The 22,877-nt window shown below is 44.5% G+C and overlaps 1 protein-coding gene across 7 annotated transcripts in view; it reads left to right on the forward strand.

The window, feature by feature from the left end:
- Positions 1-22,677, forward strand: part of LOC123997113 (protein strawberry notch homolog 2-like) — a 119,805-nt gene extending 97,128 nt beyond the window's left edge. For all 7 annotated transcript variants that reach the window (XM_046301173.1, XM_046301175.1, XM_046301174.1 and 4 more), the window contains 26 exons: positions 3,281-3,442; positions 4,075-4,158; positions 4,799-4,898; positions 5,143-5,303; positions 5,789-5,922; positions 6,211-6,301; positions 6,421-6,564; positions 6,917-7,034; positions 7,273-7,378; positions 7,558-7,711; positions 9,204-9,380; positions 9,580-9,677; positions 10,287-10,369; positions 12,128-12,304; positions 12,437-12,558; positions 12,741-12,872; positions 13,130-13,265; positions 14,130-14,242; positions 14,993-15,064; positions 15,211-15,319; positions 15,401-15,616; positions 16,223-16,317; positions 16,959-17,051; positions 17,670-17,801; positions 18,116-18,383; positions 18,565-22,677. In XM_046301173.1, the coding sequence (XP_046157129.1) occupies positions 3,281-3,442; positions 4,075-4,158; positions 4,799-4,898; positions 5,143-5,303; positions 5,789-5,922; positions 6,211-6,301; positions 6,421-6,564; positions 6,917-7,034; positions 7,273-7,378; positions 7,558-7,711; positions 9,204-9,380; positions 9,580-9,677; positions 10,287-10,369; positions 12,128-12,304; positions 12,437-12,558; positions 12,741-12,872; positions 13,130-13,265; positions 14,130-14,242; positions 14,993-15,064; positions 15,211-15,319; positions 15,401-15,616; positions 16,223-16,317; positions 16,959-17,051; positions 17,670-17,801; positions 18,116-18,383; positions 18,565-19,544 (4,257 nt within the window). In that variant the 3' untranslated portion in view covers positions 19,545-22,677. The remainder of the gene's footprint in view (positions 1-3,280; positions 3,443-4,074; positions 4,159-4,798; positions 4,899-5,142; positions 5,304-5,788; positions 5,923-6,210; positions 6,302-6,420; positions 6,565-6,916; positions 7,035-7,272; positions 7,379-7,557; positions 7,712-9,203; positions 9,381-9,579; positions 9,678-10,286; positions 10,370-12,127; positions 12,305-12,436; positions 12,559-12,740; positions 12,873-13,129; positions 13,266-14,129; positions 14,243-14,992; positions 15,065-15,210; positions 15,320-15,400; positions 15,617-16,222; positions 16,318-16,958; positions 17,052-17,669; positions 17,802-18,115; positions 18,384-18,564) is intronic.
- Positions 22,678-22,877: the final 200 nt, after the last annotated feature.

Raw genomic sequence — 22,877 nt, forward strand, 5'->3', positions numbered from 1 at the left:
CCGTGACGGGGCTGGTTTTCTTTTTTAATCCGTGATTGACTGTAGACCCTGCCACATACCTCTTGTGTCTGAGCCGTTGAATTGCGACTACTTTGTCTCTATACTGACGCTTAGCTTGTTTGATTGCCTTGCGGAGGGAATAGCGATACTGTTTGTATTCGGTCATGTTTCCGGTAACCTTGCCCTGGTTAAAAGCAGTGGTTCGCGCTTTCAGGTTCACCTGAATGCTGCCATCAATCCAAGGTTTCTGGTTTGGGAATGTTTTAATCTTGCTATGGGAACGACATCTTCAATGCATGTTGTCATGAACTCGCTCACCGAATCAGCGTATTCGTCAATGTTGTTGTTGGAAGAAGTGCATATCCCAGTTCACGTCTGATTTGACATGTAAATCTTTACCCTGTTACGGTCAACACTGTTACTTTATTTGGTACTTAGACACTTACTATAGTCATTTTATTTAACCTCTTGGGGTGGGGAAAAACTTTTTTTTTTTATCTTTTTTTTTCATGAAGTCAATCATGTGCTCTTTATGGCAGAATGTTAAAATAAAAATATCACCGAATTGGTCACCGACTTGGTGGAACAACCCTTCTACTGTGCTGGACAGTGTATCCTACATGCTTCTCTCTGGTCACTCTTTTTTATTTATTCCATGGTTTGTATCAGTCTTGGACTGCTGGGTCATCTTTTGGTTGGAGCTGCTGCTCTTGTTCTGCACAACTGGGCCTAGTTGATTCTTGGGCCTCTGGGTGGTTCCACTTAAAAGAAGTGTGGGGGTGTGAGAGCCTCTCCCAATGACGGGCCGTCCAATCATACTGTGGGAAAACTATACACATACTTACCTACACATGTATTGTATTTATGTACTCCCGTACAGTACATGAACTTACACATGCATAAACAAATACATCCTCCCAGCTGCCCACTGCACTGAGGCTAGGTAACACGGTCAACACCGATAAATCCATGATTATCGAAAACTTCAACAAGCACTTCTCAACTGCTGGCCATGCCTTCCGCCTGGCTACTCCAACCTCGGCCAACAGCTCCGCCCCCCGCAGCTACTCGCCCAAGCCTATCCAGGTTCTCCCTTACCCAAATCCAGATAGCAGATGTTCTGAAAGAGCTGCAAAACCTGGACCCGTACAAATCAGCTGGGCTTGACAATCTGGACCCTCTATTTCTGAAACTATCCGCCGCCATTGTTGCAACCCCTATTACCAGCCTGTTCAACCTCTCTTTCATATCGTCTGAGATCCCCAAGGACTGGAAAGCTGCCGCAGTCATCCCCCTCTTCAAAGGGGGAGACGCCCTGGACCCAAACTGTTACAGACTTATATCCATCCTGCCCTGCCTATCTAAGGTCTTTCGAAAGCCAAGTCAACAAACGGGTCACTGACCATCTCGAATCCCACCGTACCTTCTCCGCTGTGCAATCTGGTTTCCGAGCTGGTCACAGGTGCACCTCAGCCACGCTCAAGGTACTAAACAATATCATAACCACCATCGATAAAAGTACTGTGCAGCAGTCTTCATCGACCTTGCCAAGGCATTCGACTCGGTCAATCACCATATTCTTATCGGCAGACTCAGTAGCCTCGGTTTTTCAGATGACTGCCTTGCCTGGTTCACCAATTACTTGGCAGACAAAGTTCAGTGTGTCAAATCGGAGGGCATGCTGTCCGGTCCTCTGGAAGTCTCCATGGGGGTGCCACAGGGTTCGATCCTCGGGCCGACTCTTTTTTTCCTTATATATCAATGATGTTGCTTGCTGCGGACGATTCCCTGATCCACCTCTACGCAGACGACACCATTCTATATACTTCCGTCCCGTCCTTGGACACTGTGCTATCTAACCTCCAAACGAGCTTCAATGCCATACAACACTCCTTCCGTGGCCTCCAACTGCTCTTAAACGCTAGTAAAACCAAATGCATGCTTTTCAACCGATCGCTGCCTGCACCCGCATGCCCGACTAGCATCACCACCCTGGATGGTTCCAACCTTGAATATGTGGACATCTATAAGTACCTAGGTGTCTGGCTAGACTGTAAACTCTCCTTCCAGACTCATATCAAACATATCAAATCAAGAGTCGGCTTTCTATTCCGCAACAAAGCCTCCTTCACTCACGCCGCCAAACTTACCCTAGTAAAACTGTCTATCCTACCGATCCTCGACTTCGGCGATGTCATCTACAAAATTGCTTCCAACACTCTACTCAGCAAACTGGATGCAGTTTATCACTGTGCCATCCGTTTTGTCACTAAAGCACCTTATACCACCCACCACTGCGACTTGTACGCTCTAGTCGGCTGGCCCTCGCTACATATTCGTCGCCAGACCCACTGGCTCCAGGTCATCTACAAGTCCATGCTCGGTAAAGCTCCGCCTTATCTCAGTTCACTGGTCACGATGGCAACACCCATCCGTAACACGCGCTCCAGCAGGTGTATCTCACTGATCATCCCTAAAGCCAACACCTCATTTGGCCGCCTTTCGTTCCAGTTCTCTGCTGCCTGTGACTGGAACAAATTGCAAAAATCGCTGAAGTTGGAGACTTATCTCCCTCACCAACTTCAAACATCTGCTATCTGAGCAGCTAACCGATCGCTGCAGCTGTACATAGTCTATCGGCAAATAGCCCACCCATTTTTACCTACCTCATCCCCTTACTGTTTTTATTATTTACTTTTCTGCTCTTTTGCACACCAATATCTCTACCTGTACATGACCAACTGATTAATTAATTATTCGCCTACCTCATGCCTTTTGCACACAATGTATATAGACTCCACTTTTCTTTTCTTCCTATTGTGTTATTGACTTGTTTATTGTTTACTCCATGTGTAACTCTGTGTTGTCTGCTCACACTGCTATGCTTTATCTTGGCCAGGTCGCAGTTGCAAATGAGAACTTGTTCTCAACTAGCCTACCTGGTTAAATAAAGGTTAAATAAATAAAAAATAAAATAAAAAATTTAATTACGAGTGCACGTCTTACATCACGTATCAGGCACAAACACACTGCATATGTTTTACTAGTTTTTGTACACTGTTTTCTTTCGGCATTGTATCTCTTTTTCTAATCATAACATTGCTTTAAAGGGTACTACTGTATAAACCAAGTCATAATTTCACAGTACAAAGATTTTAAGTGTCCTTTTATTATACCGCACTAAATTTGCTGCAACATGAGAAGGGTCCATCACTTAGTTGATCCAGAAAGGAGAGATCTTACTAACATGTTTTGTCTGTCGCCATCTCTGTGTCTCCAGGACCTGTCCTGCATCGATGACCTCTCCAACAACTCTCTGTTCTCCTCTCCGGCCGACTCTCTGTCAGAGTACGCCGATACCCAGGACTTTATCCACGCAGACAACCTGGCCCACGTGCCTACGCTATGGGACATAAACACACCAGCACAAAGCCAGCTGGAGGTGAGGGGACCCGACTACACACAGACTCCCTCTTACTTTTTATGTGGACCTTTTATTTATTTATTTTTATTCATGTAGCACACCCACTCTCTCACATTGTTTTCTTTTTCTCACACAAAACAATGAGACATTCATCATCATCACATACATTCATCACCACACACTACTACCTAGATAACAATATCTCTTCCAACTAACACCACTATGTTCATACTCACACATACATGCTCACTCTAAAAACAAGACCAAGTGTCTGTGTGCTTAACACTCGACAGCAATTCTCAAATACACGTCATGTCCAGTAGGTAAATGTTTCCTCTAACCACTGATCCAGGGTCAGATATGTTTATCTCCCGAAAGAGAGAATGTTAAGGAATATGACTCAGAAGTCGGAAAATGTTATTTGTTTTTGTGTTTTTCCTATTGATTCTATTGTTCTTTTCTCCATTATTTATCTATGTATACTACACACTTTCTGTGCCCTTTGTTGCCGCTGGCTTTCACTAACAAGCAGACATGTCACTTATGTTGTTGTTCCAGAAGTTCTGACATTCATGACTCACACGACTCGGGTGTGACTTGCATCTTTTCATTTGGTTTGAATGCTTGTTTTTTGTTTGTTCTCCCTGCAGCTAAATGCCAACAGGTTTCAGGGTTTGAGCAGTTTGGAGGATATCTCTGCCATTATCAGCACCCCACCTTTGGGAGGATACCAGGTAGCCTCAACCCTCCAAATTTAATCCGACCTAAATTAGTCAAGTGACTGACTGAGGATCATTTTGAAAAGCACACGAATGTGGAGATGGAGTCAAAACTGACTGCATCATTTTAAATATGCCACACTAACTTAAAAATAAGTTTAGCATATCTTGAAACCCACATGAATTATTGCTGCCTTTTTTGCGGACGTTACAAAAACCGGTTTTGAAATATTGTGTAAATATATTGAGTAAAACAGTTAACTTCTCTGTCACTCTTAGTGAGCCCCTCCTCCAAACAATAGTCTATTTCTCTCATCTATCCACTCAGGCTCTTAGTGACCTTATTAATGAGCATCGGGACAAGTAATTGTAGGTCAGCTAATGATCAGTTAATTAGCTCTGTCAACCCGTTGACCTGTAACCATTCACTATGATTTAGACCTTTAAAAAAAAATCATTTCACCTCATATCTATCTTGTTTCTGTCTTGTCCAGTTTGTTGAGGTTATTTTACTTATTTTCCTCATCTGCACTGATCTGGAAAGAGGGGCCCTTTGCTTTCACTTGTCCAGTTTCATCATATCAGTGTAGATGGACAGGAGGCAAATAATAGACATGATATGAACTACATTACCCATATCCCTTTGCTTATGCAGGTTCAGAGAACCCAGACTCCGGCAGAAGAGGAGGAGGAGGAGGAGGAGACAGAGGAGCTGGGACATGTAGACACCTACGCCGACTACAAACCATCCAAATGTATGCTTCCCGACACTACTCTCAAGACACAATATGTTGTCCTGGTTGCTGTTTTTGTGTTTTTCTTTGTGGAAGGAATTTGAATTTTGCAATTAGTCATATTTTTCAGTGACATTAGTACACAACTACTCATACAGGGAATAATAATATAATCTGATACTGATAGTTAGTCTGTAAGGGATTTAGTAAAATGTTGCCTGTCTGTTCAACATTTAAATGATCTCCCTCTTTTGTCCTTCCTCAGCTACCATAGGGATCTCCCACCCAGACATAGTGGTGGAGACCAACACTCTGTCCAGCGTCCCTCCTCCTGACATCACCTACACTCTATCCATTCCTAACCTCACCATCAACTGTGGCCTGCTCTCTGCCCTGCAACTCGAGGCCATCATCTACGCCTGCCAGGTAACACTCACCTTTATCACCTCTGACCTCACCCGTCTGGTCTGGCAGGAACAAGTTCAAGTATGTTTTAGAAACTGTATTTAGTGTTATCTTCAGCTGTGCTTTTGATACCTCTCTGTGTAAGTTGTTCAATAGTATGCGGTGGTTTTATTAAATGCCTGTCTTTTATAAGAGTGTCGACTAAATGACTACAATGTGAAGTGTTAGTTACCGATAATGTGTGTATAGGAACAAGTTCAAGTGCTTGGAAAAGTGTGAGGTTCGTAAATAAAGGGTCTATTATACAATGTCTTTAAACACTTTCTACTGTATTGCCTACTTTAGCTGTGGAGTTTCTATGTTCAGTATGTGTTCAATATATTATCCTCCTGTTTAATTGAATGCTTGTATTGTAAGTCACGTTGTCTATTAAATGACTTCAATATGACATGTATATGTTAGTCATAGTGTATGTCTGTATACACATGTGAACACTGTGTTCCCAGCAACATGAGGTGATCCTGCAGAACAACCAGAGAGCAGGCTTCCTGATAGGAGACGGGGCCGGAGTTGGGAAGGGCCGTACAGTGGCCGGCATCATCCTGGAGAATTACCTTAAAGGAAGGAAGAAAGCACTATGGTAAGACACTATATTCCTTCTACTATTACTACACTCAATACATTACCCAGCCTAGCTCTGTTTCTCCCTACCTTATAGTTATATCCTACCATTACGTAGGTGGGTGTCTACCTGCCTAATATATTTAAGTTTGAGTGGTTTCGATTGTAAAACGTTAGTTGTAATGGATAGAAACCATCAATGAAAGTCAGTGCCATTGATTACTACCAACTCTGAAATAAACCTGTTTCACTTGTGCGTCATGCTTGTTTTGTAAAGATGCACTCATTCTCCTCTTCCACCCCTCAGGTTCAGTGTGTCCAATGACCTGAAATACGACGCAGAGAGAGATCTCAAAGACATAAATGCTCCCACTATTCCTGTGCATGCCTTAAACAAGGTGAGACCATTAGAAAGGAATATGTCAAACAACCATTACAATTACTGTATGTTGTCTTCTGAGGGTCTGTAAACACAAATGCTGTCTTGTTTAACCTCTGCTTGTGTCGCTTTCTGTAGATAAAGTATGGCGACACAGCTACCTCAGAAGGAGTCCTGTTTGCGACATACTCTGCTCTGATTGGTGAGAGTCAAGCAGGAGGGCAGCGCCGCACCAGACTCAAGCAGATCCTGGACTGGTGCAAGCCCGGCTTTGACGGCGTCGTATCCTTATACACTACACTACCACCATGGTCACTCTTAACCTGATAATATCTGATTGTAGATTATCCGGGTCCGTGGCTCTATCAGGATTTCTGTCTATGTATAGAATTGTTGTAAATTGACAATCCAGTCAATGCACTGGCCATCCTAGAAGTACTGCATGTTCTAACCGCTATTACTGAAGCGAGCCCTAAAATAAGAACAAATACGTCCTGATGAAATTGCCCGTCTAGCATGGCCATCTCGTCCAGTGACTACCAATTATCCTTGAACATAAGTTTAGCTCAATCAGCATGTTTACGCTGGGCAGGTTCACATTGTAGCAGCGGTTTCCCCTTGACCATGTTCTTAGATTGTGTTTGACGAATGCCACAAGGCCAAGAATGCCACGTCCACCAAGATGGGCAAGGCCGTGCTGGACCTGCAGCACAAGCTGCCCCTGGCCAGGGTGGTTTATGCCAGTGCCACAGGTGGGCCTTTCTCACACTGTACCTGGACCTCTGTCTTCTCTTTCACTATCGCTCTTTCTCACAATGCCTATACTTTAGGACTGTTTGTCTTCCCACTTGATCTCATTCAGCCTGTTTTTGTCTTCCTCTCCCTCCCGGTCTTTCTTACAATTCTTCTGGGTCTCTTAGTTATACTCATTCTCTGTCTCTCGCTCTCTCTGTATCAATATCTCACCCCTGCTTCTCTGTCGCCCTTCAGGTGCCTCTGAGCCAAAGAACATGATTTATATGAGTCGCCTGGGGATCTGGGGCGACGGCACGCCTTTCAAGACCTTTGATGATTTTCTGCACGCCATCGAGAAGAGGTCTGGCCTCATTCCACACGCCCTTTTCCTGATTTATATCACTATCCTATAATTAAAATGTATATGATTATCTATGTTGTGAGAATAACATCTTGTAATGGTTTGGCTACCAGACCAGTCCTGGTATTTAGAATACAGCATAGCTGACAGGCTGTGTGGTTTGGCTTTTTGGTTGACAGGGGTGTGGGCGCCATGGAGATTGTTGCAATGGACATGAAGGTGAGTGGGATGTACATCGCCCGACAGCTGAGCTTCTCGGGGGTGTCCTTCCGCATTGAGGAAATCAGCCTGGACGACGACTTCAAACTGGTCTACAACAAATCTGCCAAACTGGTGAGCGACTGAAGACGTGTGCATGCGTGCGTTAGGTCCAGGAATTGCCAAGGACCTCGCGGTACGATATCACAATACTTAGGTGCCGATACAATATGTAATGAGATTCTTACGATTCTATATGTATTGCGATTCAATACTGTGATTTTATGTTCCAAACATATTGATCACTATATGTATGCATGTAAACTCAGCAACAACAAAAATGTCCTCTTACTGTCAACTGCGTTTATTTAAAGCAAACTTAACGTGTAAATATTTGTATGATCATAACAAGATTCAACAACTGAGACAAACTGAACAAGTTCCGCAGACATGGGATATGTGTCCCTGAACAAAGGGGGGGTTCAAAATTAACAGTCAGTATCTGGTGTGTCCACCAGCTGCATTAAGTACTGCGGTGCATCTCCTCCTCATGGACTGCACCAGATTTGCCAGTTCTTGCTGTGAGATGTTACCCCACTCTTCCACCAAGGCACCTGCAAGTTCCCTGATATTTCTGGGGGAATGGCCCTTGCCCTCACCCTCCGATCCAACAGGTCCCAGACGTGCTCAATTGGATTGAATTCCGGACGCTAACGTCCCACCTCGACAACAGCCAGTGAAATTGCAGGGCGCCAAATTCAAAACAATAAATGCCATAATTAAAATTCCTCCAACATTCAAGTATTATACACCATTTTAAAGATAACTTCTTGTAAATCCAACCACAGTGTCCAAGTTCAAAAAGGCTTTACAAAGAAAGCACACCATGCGATTATGTTAGGTCAGTGCCTAGTCACAGAAAACTATACAGCCATTTTCCAGCCAAGGAGAGGGCTCACAAAAGTCAGAAATAGCAATTAAATTCATCACTAACCTTTGATCTTCATCAGATGGCACTCGAAGGACTTCATGTTACACAATAAATGTGTGTTTTGTTCGATAATATCCCTCCTTTATGTCCAAAAACCTCCGTTTTGTTGGTGCGTTTAGTTCAGAAATCCAAAGGCACAATGTACGCTCTCAACATCAAGAGGAAAAGGCAAAGTACAATAAAAGTTCGTAGAAACATGTCAAACGATGTTTAAAATCAATCCTCAGGTTGTTTTTGTCATAAATAATCATATTTCAACCGGACAAAAGCTCCATCAATAGAAAAGGAGAAACAAGAAATGGCGCTCCCGATCACGCGCAGGGCAGGGCTCATGGCTGGAAGTAAGATATGAAGGACCAATACTGATGTTTTGGTGCAGGTATCACCAACTAGCGCAAAAATAATATATTTAACTTCAGATTTTTTTTTGCCCCCCATCACTAGTGTGCATGCAGGTATGTAGAATGTGTGATTTGTTTTTATGTGGAGAAATGTGACCGATGACTGCATTTGTTTGTGTGTAGACTGTGTGATTGCTAGTAAATTTACCGGTGTGTGTGTAGTGATGTGTGAACTGTGTGTCACTGCACTGTTACAGTATATCTAAAGATGTGACTTGTATGTGTGTGTCCTCAGTGGGCGGAGACTCTGGCCGTGTTCATGCGTGCAGCGGATGAGCTGTGCTTGGTCAGCAGGAAGTCCCTGTGGGGTCAGTTCTGGTCTTCTCACCAGCGCTTCTTCAAATACCTCTGCATCGCTGCCAAGGTCCGCTGCCTGGTGGAGCTGGCCAATAAGGAGCTGGAGGCTGGCAAGGTGAGACTGACCAGCACTTGTATTCATTTATTAATCCTTTATTTAACCATGATTGTCATTTAGATGGGATTCTCTGGCCAAGAGGCGTTATCACAATTATCCCTGCATTTGAATGAGCAAGGAAAATAGAGCCATGTTTTTCCTTGTTGATATGTTTAAGTGTGACACTCTGCTCGTGTCTTGTTTCTCCCCTCCCCAGTGCATTGTGATTGGTCTACAGTCTACAGGAGAGGCCCGAACCAGAGAGGTCCTGGATGAGAACGATGGACACCTGGACAGATTCGTATCCGCAGCAGAGTAAGTCCTGTGTCCTTGGCTCTCTGAAGCCTTGGTTAAGTACAGTATTGGAGCAAATTGATCTTTGTCTCAGCCCTGACTCAAACCTCACACACAACACCACAGCTTTCATCTAGTGTAACCGGAATTTTTCTGACGCGCCTGAGGTTTTCACATGAATCAGTTGCCGGGTACATTACCGGTTCCTAGTTAAAAGACATTCCATTTGTCACTCTCCAGCTTCAGTCAAAGGTTTAGTTAGAACCTGTCACTTTTCTCAAACACCACTAACTGAGGGTGTAGGATGAATCTTCCCCTAGACACTGATCCAAATTCAATTAATCTGTTTTCCCAGCTAATGGTTAAGGGCTAGGATTTGGGGAGGGTAAGCTGATCCTAGATCTCTACCTGCAGTCATGTTCTACCCGGGAGCATAGCTTGGTGTCAGGCTGGAAATTACCTTCTCTGTCTGTCTGACCCTGGGAGACATGAAATGTATATGATTAAGGTCAATCAGAGCTTGTCACACACATCTCTATAACCTGTCAGAACTATCCTGACATCCTGTCAGCCTTCCACAGTGGTAGATTCAGATGATAACAGTCTGTCTGTCTGGTCTTTTCTCCTCAGGGGGGTGTTCAAAGCTCTGGTACAGAAACACTTTCCCTCTGAGAAGCCGAGGAGAGAGAAAGCGCCTGGAAACAAGAGAAAACGTACGTCAACTAAAATACTAAGAGCTCTCCGCTCCCCCTGTGAGATGCTTTGTCTAAATTAGCATTTGTGTTGTCAGGTCAAGAGTTTGCGTATATAACAGGGGTGTAACGGTATTAGTACCGACCGTACAGTACGGGGACCTCGCTTCTGTCCACAACTCAAACTAATACATTCAAAAAACACAAGGCCTATGGGATGTGCGTATGCTGCGTTGTAGGCCTCTGCCTCATGAGTAAATCTAAGATGATTCTATTAAAACAACTATTACAACTGTAATCAAAGTTTAAATCTTAATCTTAATTGGCACATTTCAAACTGTCCTTTTGTGAGGCGCAGGCGGGAACTAGTTCTGTACGAGGTTGAGTGGTTTGCGAAATCTTGGTTTCCCGGTAGATTCCAACGACGATGGACAGAGAGTTGTGGATAACACATTAACGGTATGATGCCACGCTCAATGAGAATATGCAGCTGCCAACACCTCAAATATGTTGACACATTTACGTCATCCCTGTATACCGGAGCAAGACGGGAATGCTAACATGATGACCAAACCAGTTCCGCGGGTGCATGTTGATTTTGTCTATCCCTATGAGCATATCCCCATGTGGGTATATGCTCGGAAAAACCAATGAGTAGATGGGAGAGGCGGGCATTGCATTGTGTCAAGCTTTTAAAATAGAACCAAGTCCTATTATACCGCCTGGCTATGCAGACGTTCGTGAGCAGTTTGGATGAAATGATTGAATGTATGCGCATGCAAGGCGGGTGGTCTGATCAGCGTGTCAGAAACAACAACAGTCTCCCCTCCACATCCAATCTGCCCTTGGCAGCTGATTCTGCCTGGGCCAAACAAATGACAAGAGCAATAGGTAGGCTATGTATATTTTTTACACCGCAGATATGCGCCCATTCTCGGTGGTTGAGAATAGGGGGTTTTAGCACCTTGTGAAAGTGCTAAAGACATGTTATGAACTTCCCTCTTGCGGGAGATTACCCCAAAGCGGGAGATTACCCCAAAGCGGGAGATTACCCCAAAGCGGGAGATGTACCGTGCTACAGACACACCCCCTTTATGAGAGTCCGCATCTGGAGGAGGCAGTGTTGTGGTGCGTTTGTAACCAAGTGGGAATTTACCATATAAACGGCCCCTCAAACTGGTAATTACTAGTGGGAAACTTGTCCATCCTGAGCACACACTTCTCCCACATGCTGACCTCTGACATCAACTACTAAGGAAATGGCCTCTATAACAGTATTTCCGGGCAGTTAAATGCAACAACACAACATTATTTATCAAAAGCCATCTATTAATGTGGTTTTTGAACTCTAGAATTGGTTTAGAAGCATTTAGCCAATCGGCAGTTCTCAACAAGTTCAAATCACATGATTGCATCCAACTGTTATTTACAAAGTCATAACGGTTAAATTTCCACATCCTACATGGTCCCACCTCACAGCGTCCGAGTGGAAACTTGAAAGGCCCAACATAACAATCCGGTCACAACAGACCATGCCAGGAACATTGCAAATGCTGAACATTATGGGTGGCATTTAATTTTCCTGTCTTACCAAAACCGAACCATGTGACCCCAAAACCACAATACGTGGTGAACCGTTACACACCTATTATATAATGATAATAGCAATTTTCTTTTATGTGTTGCCTCATCACATCCGGTTAAAATCTCATCATGGACTATTCAGGTGAAGCCACTGAGCCACAGTCTGAATTCACTCATGTGCGTTCTGTCCACTAGGTAAGCCCAGGGGCCGGCAGCCCAAGTTCCCAAAACACACCATGGTGGATCCGGGGGGTGTAATCAACATCAGTGACGACAGCAGCACGGACACGGACGGCATGGACACCGACTCCAACTCCTCACCCGACTCCCTGCTGGACAACAACAACGACGACGACGTCATCTTCGTCGACAGTAAAAAACACTTGGCAGACATTTGGGGGGCATCTTCCTGTGGTCTCTCCTTGGTGGTTTTATGACTGTGTGTGACTCTGGTTACAGTCGTTAACATGCCTCTCTGTCTGGGTTTGGTTGGGTTCTCTACAGCCAGGATAGAGGAGATGAAGCAGGACCTCCTGAACAAGATCGCTGACCTGGGGAAGGAGCTACCTCTGAACACTCTGGATGAACTCATCGACAAGTTGGGAGGTCCAGAGAAAGTCTCAGAGGTACGTACCCCTATGTTGCAGAGAAGTGTCCATTCAACCTGATAGAAAAAGAGTACTCTGAAAGAGAGACATTTGAATGAAGTACGTCTAATGTAAGGGCTCCATCAGAAAAAGGGTGAGATGAATACTGGATACGAACTGGGCTGTAGTTCTCCGTTGACGCCTTCTAACCTCTTTTGTAGATGACTGGTCGTAAGGGGCGTGTGGTGCGACGGCCTGACGGGAGCGTGCGCTACGAGTCGCGTGCGGAGCAGAGCCATACCATCGATCACATCAACCTTAAGGAGAAGGACCGCTTCATGTGCGGAGAGAAGGTGAGACACTGGACTGCTATTTGAGCACCAGGCAACCTCTAGAAACATTCAACATGTATCACAAGTGGCTCTGTGAGTCGAAGGGCCTCACTCACAGAATGTGTTTGTTCTTGCTTAGAAAATCACGATCCTGTGATATCTTATGACAGCATACCACAGCATTATTCTGTGGCCTGTCTTGCAGTGTTAGTGTTGTTTTTTTCTATCTGCTAACCTCCTTCCCGCTCTCCTCCACCCCTCTCTCCTCCTCTCCCCAGCTGGTGGCCATCATCTCAGAGGCAGCCAGCTCGGGCATCTCCCTGCAGGCAGACAAGCGGGTGAAGAACCAGTGTCGGAGGGTCCATATGACGCTGGAGCTGCCCTGGAGTGCAGACAGAGCCATTCAGCAGTTTGGTGAGTCTGGAGAGGAACAGGGGTTAAAGGTCAGGAGTCAGATAGGTTAGGTCGTGTTCATGGCTAGGGTCAGGGTTAGACTCTCCTCAATGCAGGTTACACACACACTGTCACTCAGTGTGTGTAACCTGTAATCTCTCTTCACACAATCCACTGCTAGATGTGTTTCACCCTAGCCTGATAAAATGTAATTTCACTAGTATCTGCTGCCTCTTCTAATGGCCCCTAAAGACAGATTTCATAATTTGATGTATATCAAATTAAAATGTTTTGTCTTTTTGGACCTAAGGAGGCGAGACATTCTTATGATTAGAATGAGTCACATTTATTAATGCTGAGAAACTTAATTTGGAGGTGGTGCAGTTTTGTCTGGCTGCAGGGAGAGAGTTGTTCGACTAAATCAGAATAATATAATTGGCCTTAATATCCGGTGCTGTCTGCTAGATATACAGCAATTTTGCACCCAACAATAGTGGAAAAGCAGGCCTGTGCGCACACACACATTGCGTCTGTGAATGAATTGTTTGCAGTAATTAACTGACTTCCCGTCAGCCGTGCTCCCTTGGGGAGTAACTTAATGCGTGGGTTGGCATGTGTGGGCCTGATTGACAGACACTGTTTACACTAACAACAATACACACACACACACACAAACAGTCAGGTGGCCTAGGTGTTCCAGGAAAAATATGTTCCATAGAAAAGATGTGCTGGGTGGCTCTTAGTAAGACACTTCTCTATTCAGAGACAGATTTACCAGGAAATCAGCCTCTGTTCATACATCATTGAAATCAACCTAACCAACTTGTTCCGTCTGAGTCTGTCTGTTCTGACTGGTCTTCCTCCTCTGTGTGTGTGATTCACCAGGTCGTACCCATCGCTCCAACCAGGTGACGGCTCCAGAGTACATCTTCCTCATCTCTGAGCTGGCCGGGGAGAGACGCTTTGCCTCCATCGTGGCCAAGAGACTGGAGAGCCTGGTACGTGTGGCTCTTACCTCAACTACAACACATCCCATAAGTCTGTGTTTTACTGGAGTGAAGATTGGTATGCTGAGCTAATAACTTAGGAGCAGGGGCCACCAATTTCTCCCGTAGTCAGTATATCTCTCCCCCCACCCCCCCACTATCACACCCTGTCTAGGCACTGCTCTGTCCTATTGACCAGCTGCTCTGTATAGTCACCCGAGTTCACATAAACACCTTTCACGCAACATTTCAAACCCAGGAAAGGCCTCCGGTCCTCCTTTGGTCTGAATAATGTTATTTTCTGACTTTAGAACGCACCCAGGTCTGGGTAATTATGAGATTCCTATGAGACAATTTTCCATATTGTAATGTCTTTACTCCAGTCATTCAGGGGGGAGGGAGGTGTCTCTGCCCGCCTCAGAATGGGTTATGCCATGCCAGGACCCAGCCTCTCTTCTTCCTCTCTCTCCTAGCCACTGAATACATGTTTGGCTGCCTCCAGATGAGCAGTGACCTCATATCTGGCAGAAACACCCCTTTGTTTTTATCCCAGAACATTCCTTTGTGGGCACCAGCTAATGCAGCAGCTGGCTTCAAGTGGACCTTCAGTCACAATCTGTGCATTTGACATGTTTTGGCAGTGGTGTCAATTCAGTGCCTCTTTGCTTTAGGTGTCTGAAGTTGAGAAAAATGTGTGTTTGTAGCTGGTGTTTCAGTATGTGATACAAGACTTTAGTGCTAACAGTGTGTTCCTATGTCCAGGGTGCATTGACCCACGGTGACAGGAGAGCCACAGAGTCCAGAGACCTGAGCAAATACAACTTTGAAAACAAGGTATGCACTGGCTTGAATTACGCCAACAGTGATCATGCTTCCGCTTGTATAGAAGTCAAATTGGCATTACCTGTGATTCGTTGTGTTGGAGATTCTTGGGGGATGGACAGTGTCCTGACCTCTTAAATGACCTGTATTCCCTGTAGTATGGTACCAAGGCTCTAGATAAGATCACCAAAGCCATCCTGGGTCACATTGAGAGCAAGGTGTCCCCTCCCAAAGGCTACCCCGGGGGCGATTCCCTGTTCTTCAGAGGTATGTTGAGTGCGTGTCCCAAACATTATGCAAGTCCTGTCCAAAGCTACATTGAAATAATGACTTTATTCCCTGTTTCAGACATGAAGCATGGCATGATGGACGTGGGCATCTTCTGCAAGGAGCCTCGCTTTGGTCTCAGTACTGAGAAAGACTGCAGCATCACCAAGTTCCTCAACAGGATCCTGGGCCTGGAGGTCCACAAGCAGAACTCTCTGTTCCAGTACTTCACTGACAACTTTGACTACCTGATCGAAAAGGACAAGAAGGAGGGCAAATACGACATGGGCATCTTAGGTATAGATTTCCAACACTCACACTAGGCAGCATTTCTACATTACAGTATGGAGACTCTTAACATGAGGTGGTAGTGGTGCTTGGATATTTTATGTCTACACATAAAACCTGAGTCAATAAAAGGGTGCACTTTCTCATATGTATTTATTTAATTTGTATTTATTTAACTAGGAAAATTGGTTAGGAACAAATGATTATTTACAGTGACGGCCTCCCCCTTGCCAAACCCTAACCCGGACGATGCTGGGCCAATTGTGCGCCGCCCTATGGGACTCTCAATCACAGCCGGTTGTGATACAGCCTGGAATCGAACCAGGGTCTGTAGTGACGCCTCTAGCACTAAGATGCAGTGCCTTAAACCCCTGTGCCACTTTGGAGCCCCTTAGGTTGTATAGTAAAGGCCAACTATACACATTTAGAACCATATGCTGCATATGAATAGCATTCCACATACCATTCAAACAAATCAGCCGTGCTGCATTTGGCCTTCCTAGAATATTCTTCCATGAACAGAAGCATGAGGCTGATGGCTTATGATGGTACTGAGGCTCTGTATAGAGATGATAGATATGTCTCCTGACTGGAACACTGTGTCCTGTCTTTCAGATCTGGCCCCAGGTAACGATGAAATCTATGAGGAGAAACAGGAAACCTTCATGACAGTGGGTAACCCCCAGGACGGACAGGTTGTGCTCTACAAGGTAGGCATCACTCCCTTGGTACATTGGTATATTATTCATGCTTTATTCCGTGCTTCTACACCTGCATTGCTTGCTGTTTGGGGTTTTAGGCTGGGTTTCTGTACAGCACTTTGAGATATCAGCTGATGTACGAAGGGCTATATAAATAAATTTGATTTGTTGTACAATATGATTATCAATCTATATTTTTGCAGTGACACATCATACCAAATGTACATAGATTTGCATGCTGATCTGTGTTTTGTAACTAAATCAGTGCTGTTGCCTCTTCTCTGGCCTGAAAAGTAGACATTACATCTGAGACTAAACCTAGAAATAAAAACAAAACACTTCCTATCACTGAAGCGACACAACAAAAGAGTAGTGTTTCCCACATACACAACCAAAGAGGCAAATAGATAATTACTAGTGTCTCCGGCTTCCTGCCTTGCCTTCGCTGCAGGCTAACCTAGAGTTGACATTTCAAACCAACACAACCAGGACCGAGAGCTGTGCGTGCAGGCGCGGGAGGGGGGTGGGTTTGGGCACTGATTTTTGTGTGTTAGAATATTGACTCATGCCTATAGTGGGTACTTTCTGCGTATTGCTTTCTCATAGGGCAGCTACTCTAACCTTTGCCCTCTGCCCTGTCACCCCTATAGATCAGCGTGGATAGAGGGATGCCCTGGGAGGAGGCCTACGAGAAGGCCCAGAACCTCAACAGTCCTGACGAAGGCTTCTACCTCTCCTACAAGGTGAGTCTAGCTGGCTACCATAGAGCAGAGAGCGATGCTCTGCATGTCCCAGCACGCATACTGATGCAGTACCAGGAAGCCTGTGATACTGTGAGTCCCTGTACCTCCTCAGGGCTCAATCAGCGCTGAAACAGCTTCCAGACTGGCTGTTTCCCAGAGGTGAATGACAGTTCAGATGGGTCCAGTTTCCTCTGTTCAATTCTCTGTTCTTTGGAGTGGGGCTCTTTCATCCCACATCAAGGGAGTAGAATGGAATTGTGAACCTAAAGAAGGATAATTTTATTCAGTATTAATTGAAGTGGCAAGAGTGAACAATATACACTGTCTCGTCCTTCCTGATGCTGTTTTTTAAAATTATACTGTAGTTACATTCACTTGGTTCATACTACAATTCAACAAAGAAATTACTATTCAGTCTACAATTACCCTCCAGGCAAACACTTTAACACTGCCAGTGTCCCAGTTAAACGCACTATAAATCTTCCACTTCTTTCTTGATTTGATTTATTGGTGGTTTAAAACAATTGTACAGACTGAGTTCAATAGTACACAGAGGAAAACACATGAAAGTACTTTACAGAACTTTAAAATAATTTCCGTCTCCTATGTGTTCCTCAGTTGCGGGGGAACCACCCTTGTGTGCTGCTGGCGGAGCAGGGCCGAGGGAGGAACTTCATCGTCTACAAGCCCAACATCGGCAAGCAGGCCCACCCTGAGAGCCTGGACAACCTGCAGCAACGCTACCGCAAGGTAGGGCTCAGTCTGACACACACACACCGTGCACACACAGGGACACACCCACACGGATAGAAGTCTGTTGGTCGGCTGAAGGAACAGCTATCGGGTTTACTGACATTCACACAGGTTTCCACTCAGAACATGGCAAAGAAATTTGTCTTTGTTGTTTTGCGGGAAATGTCTCTGTTGTGGTTTTCTGTAGTGTATGCTTCCCTCTGGTGGAATAAACAAAGTAGTGAAACAGGAAATACAGCCCTGTTTCTATCCTGTAATGTAAGGTCCAATATACATACAAACAGGTGTTTAACATGGGGTTCCCCTCCTAGGTGACCCCAGACCAAGCCAAGGACAGCTGGGAGAGCCAGTTCAATTTCTCCTTTGGGAAATGTAGCCATGCTAACTGGAATGGGAAGTGTAAGAAGATCGAGGAGGGACAGGAGTGTCTGCAGGGTATGCGTCTGCGCCAGTACCACATGCTGTGCGGGGCACTGCTACGTGTCTGGAAGCGCGTGGCTGATGTGGTCTCTGACATCACCAGCTCCAGCATCCTGCAGATCGTACGCCTCAAAACCAAAAATAGTAACAAGCAAGTCGGTGAGTACTCAACAACTTCATGCAATTCACACACGCACACACCATCACTGAATGTCTTGGCAAATGTGTTTTTTCAGTGGCCAAAATCAAACGGCACAACAGGCAATGCTGCTATCAACTGAGCCAAATGATCGACTTGTATAAACAAATGTAAACCTAATACCGTCTCTTTCTCTCCTAGGTATCAAGATCCCAGAAAACTGCGTGGCCCGTGTGCGAGTGGAGCTTCTCAAAATGGATGAGGAGGTAAAGAGGAGGCGCAAGGAGAGGGAGCAGCATGCCCAGGAGCAGAGGCTAGCCGAGCAGCGGCAGCTTCAGGACATACACCTGCTTGCCAAGCCCTACAGCCAGCCCCACAGCCTGTCTCAGAGCCACAGGACTCAGAACTTCTACCAGAGCCTGATCCAGGCCAAGCCTTTACAGGTCAAGCCTCTACTACAGCCCAAACCCCAGCCCAGCCCGATCAACCAGCTCCCCAGCATGGCCAGCATCTTCTCCCACTTCCCCCACCACTTCCCCTCCCTGCCCCCAATGCAGCCTGCTCCAACCTCCACCACCAAGCCCTTCCGGGTTGGGGAGGAGGTCCTGGACCTGACGGTGAGCTCCTCTCCCTCCCCAGACAGCACGGAGGGAGTCCTGGGCCTGATCAGCCTGACAGGGGGCTCCGACTTTGACCTGGAGAGACTGATATCGCGGCACGCACTCGCCGCCCAGAACACAGCACACGTTCTGCAGCAACCTCTACAGCCACCGCTGATCAAACAGCGGCAGCTACAGTCGCCACAGCAGATACAACCACAGCTACAGCAGTGGTCAGATCAGCCTTTAATCAACAGCGCCCACCAGGACTACTATATCCTTGACCATCCAGACTCTCTGCCTTACTCTCTGTCCAGCCAGACAGCTACTAACCCCTCCACCTCTTCTACCTCCTCCTCTTCCTCCAACACAGTGGCTCACGTCTCGTCCCCCTCCACTCCCTCTCACTTCTCCTCCTCGGCCCTTGCCCCCTCAGAACAGCAGCCCCTCCCTCTAGCCAACAGCCACTGCAGCACGGACACACTCATCAACGCGCGCGAGGTCCTGGACAACATGATGCGGACCAGTGCGGACCGCCAGTCGGTTATCCAGTACCAGCCGAACGAATGGGACTCTGCGTAACAACCTCTTCAGTGTGGCTGTTTGTCTGTCCTCTAGCTGCTGAGCGGGAACGCTCCCCTCAGGGCCTAGTCACACCACTGCCTGTCCTGTGCTATTCTCTTCCCCATCCCTCTCCAGGCTCTGGATCCACAGGCCAGGGGCACGTTCACAAGGTCTCATTTGGAGATGGTGAACGAATGACCCGGGTGGAATTGGCCGGGTCCCTTCATTGAGAGAGTAGGGGGGCTCAAAACCACAGTTTCGACACCGAGACTTGACTCATTTGAAGAAACACAATTCCACCTGGGTTTGATTTTGTTTTTAAGAATATCAAAAGCGCATGTGCTTTTTAAATGATCCATCACAGTTGGAATTGTGTTGCTTTGTTGAGGAAATCACAATGTATAAACATATTTTTCTAGAACCACAGCTCCCCCTTCTGGTTATGTTGGGTATAATTGGTAACGTTGCTGGCTTCCAACTGCCTTTCATGCACATCTGTTGTGTGTTTGCTTTTCTGTGTTGCCTCATCACCATTGCATCGACTTGAATTGGGCTATCTTGCAACGCTTGGTTTGTTTAAACCAAGGGCTCCACTCAAACTTCAAACTGGAAAAATCAACACAGGGCAGATTGGTTCATAGGGGTGAAATGTTTTAGTTTTAGCCCCTTCCTCTCCCTTGTGTCCCCCTCTCCCTGCAGTTTCTATCATCACTCACGCCTGTCTCGCTTTTTAAAAAAGAAGGGAGGGGGAAAAGAAAAGTCTGCCATTGTAACAGTGCCTTTGGAAACCTACTTAAATGTAGTCTTTGAAACCCATATAGGCCTAATGTATAGATTTATACTCGAAGCATTGGCATCTTAATTTATTATATTTGTATTTAACTTACCCCACTGTTGAATCTGATGGTGGTGGGCCAGGGATAGCCCCCACACCACAACTCAGTATGTGTTTGCCTGTCTGTGGACCCTACACTATAGTGGTCTCTTCAGCCCATCGGCAGACTGTGTTGGAACCCTGCTTTCCCAGGCCTTGTGATAAACCGAGAACAGGGGTTAGATGGGATAGATACTGCTGGTTTAATGCAATTGGGTGGATGGTTTTAAAATGGTGTCAAATATCCTACTTTAAGTCTACACAACATTCATCCAACGATGTGATCCATGGTTTGCTTTTCATTTGAAGTCCTCAGGAAAGTGTCGAGTGCATTTGTTATTTTGTTTTCAACTTTCTGACCAATATTAATATGAATTTGTTTTAGTCCGTATTATATGTATATCGTATATTACATTTCAGAATCTGTGAGATCTGTCTGTCTTTGTGAAATGGATGCACTGTATTTTGTTCATGAGAAGCCTGGGTAAGTTCAACCAATCAAAAGCAATAAACAAGACATTTTGAATAGCAGATGTTTTAGAAGTCTAAGTACTGTTTATGCTCCACAGCCGAAGGTTATAGATTCACCTGTGCATGGTAAGAATTGTATTCCTCTTTCTTTCTGTTCTACTCGTAGTCTGTTGTTAAAGACATCTGAAATACTTATGAACTTTGTATAAACATTGTGATGGGGATAAAAGCAATGTGCTCTTGATGTTTTTGTCATCCTTGTTATTATGATAATTATAATTGTTATTTATATTTAAGGGACATGTTGTTTTTAGATTGTTATCCTGATGATACTTTTGGTCAGGGATGTTTCTAGTTTTCAAGATTATAAAAACAAAAAAATAAGTTTATAACCTGCCACCAAATAATATTGCACTGTGCTGTACAGGGTGGTTGGTTTGTTTCTTTTCAGTTCTTTTATCTGATTCTGCTTGTGACTTAAGTAGAATCATTCCAACTTTTACAGCTTCTGCCAGAACTTTAGAATGCAAAGAGATACCAAAGTATTCCACCCCCCTGTAGTTACTGGCTAGATCTGACCTATTATAGCAATCTCAGGAAGAAATCTTAGACATGTATTGATTGGTGGGGAGTTAAGAGAAATGTTATTGTTTTCCCTAACAACAGTGGTGAAACTAACCAATACACATTTTAGTACTATTTTATTTCTTCATTCTGTGCTGCGACTCTTGCTGTATTTTTTTAAATGTTTTTTTTTATGTTTGAGACTTGTGATGGGTTTGTTTGTCGGTAAGTGTTGTGAATTGTTGGTGATTTTAAGTGTTTATGCTATCTTAGGGCAAAGATCAAATTCTGTTTCTTTTATGGAACATTATCTTTTGTCTTCTTTTTTTTAATACATTTTAATGCTGACAAAGATTTTGAGCAGATTTGCACTTGGATATACTTGTATGTGCAGATTCTTTACCCACTTTCTGACAGATTCAAACATAACCCAGACATCCAATAGCTCAGGCCCGTGTTCTCGTAGTTACCCATCTCATAGCCCTCTCTCTCTCTCTTGTGCTTCAGATTGTCCTAAATATAATTCCTCATCAGGCACATTCCAATAAATCCTAACATTTTCTCAATCTAACAGTTTGTGTCCCATGCTTCACCTATGGCCAATGGACTGTGTGGTATAACGCTCACATGAAGTAATATGCATTATAAACCTGGGGAAACGGACAAACACGGTTTGAAAAAATTAACTGCAATTTATCTTTTAGCTAGGTCTTTTTCATTTTCCGAAATTTGCACTAAGAATGGCATAATCAAGTTACTGTTGTCTGTTAACATTGAGAGTTGCAAGCTTGTTGTATTCCTGACCTTTTGATGGATTGCATTTTTGTATAACTGTAACCATCCTTGTTTCTTCAGCTTTAAAAAAAAAATAGTACACGTTTTTTTTGAAGTATCACATTAAAATAATTTATTGCTAACAAAAACGAAACTAAAAACATGCTACTGATTGTATGTATTTTTAAACAAAGGCTATTTTTTTCTGTAAACTGTGTTCAGCACTTTTATTCTGGGTTGTGCTTTTGTTTTTCTATATATTTATAATTTAGATCGAAATGTATATATTGTAAAAAATATATTTAAAAGCCTTTCGACTAATTCTTTAAAGGTTTTCTACTCATAACAAAAGGAAGGAATATATCATAGTGCAATCTTAACTTTGTAAACCAACAACAAATAAAACTGAAGATTGCGAAAATGGTGTTTACCTTTTTTTTATTGTGAATAAAGACCTTCTGGAGCGGCTGTGGCCTATACGTGCATAATCGAACACATACACTTCTTAAACAGATGGTGATTAATACTTCTGACTACGGCCCTGTTTACACAATTCTGATATTTTCTGTTTACACAGCCCAATTCGGATCTTTTGTCCAATTATTGTCAAAAGACCAATATGTGGGAAAAGTTCTGAATCGGCTGCCTGTGTAACTACAGCCCAAGGC

This window comes from Oncorhynchus gorbuscha, linkage group LG15, assembly GCF_021184085.1.
Source record: "Oncorhynchus gorbuscha isolate QuinsamMale2020 ecotype Even-year linkage group LG15, OgorEven_v1.0, whole genome shotgun sequence".
Lineage (NCBI taxonomy): Eukaryota > Metazoa > Chordata > Actinopteri > Salmoniformes > Salmonidae > Oncorhynchus > Oncorhynchus gorbuscha.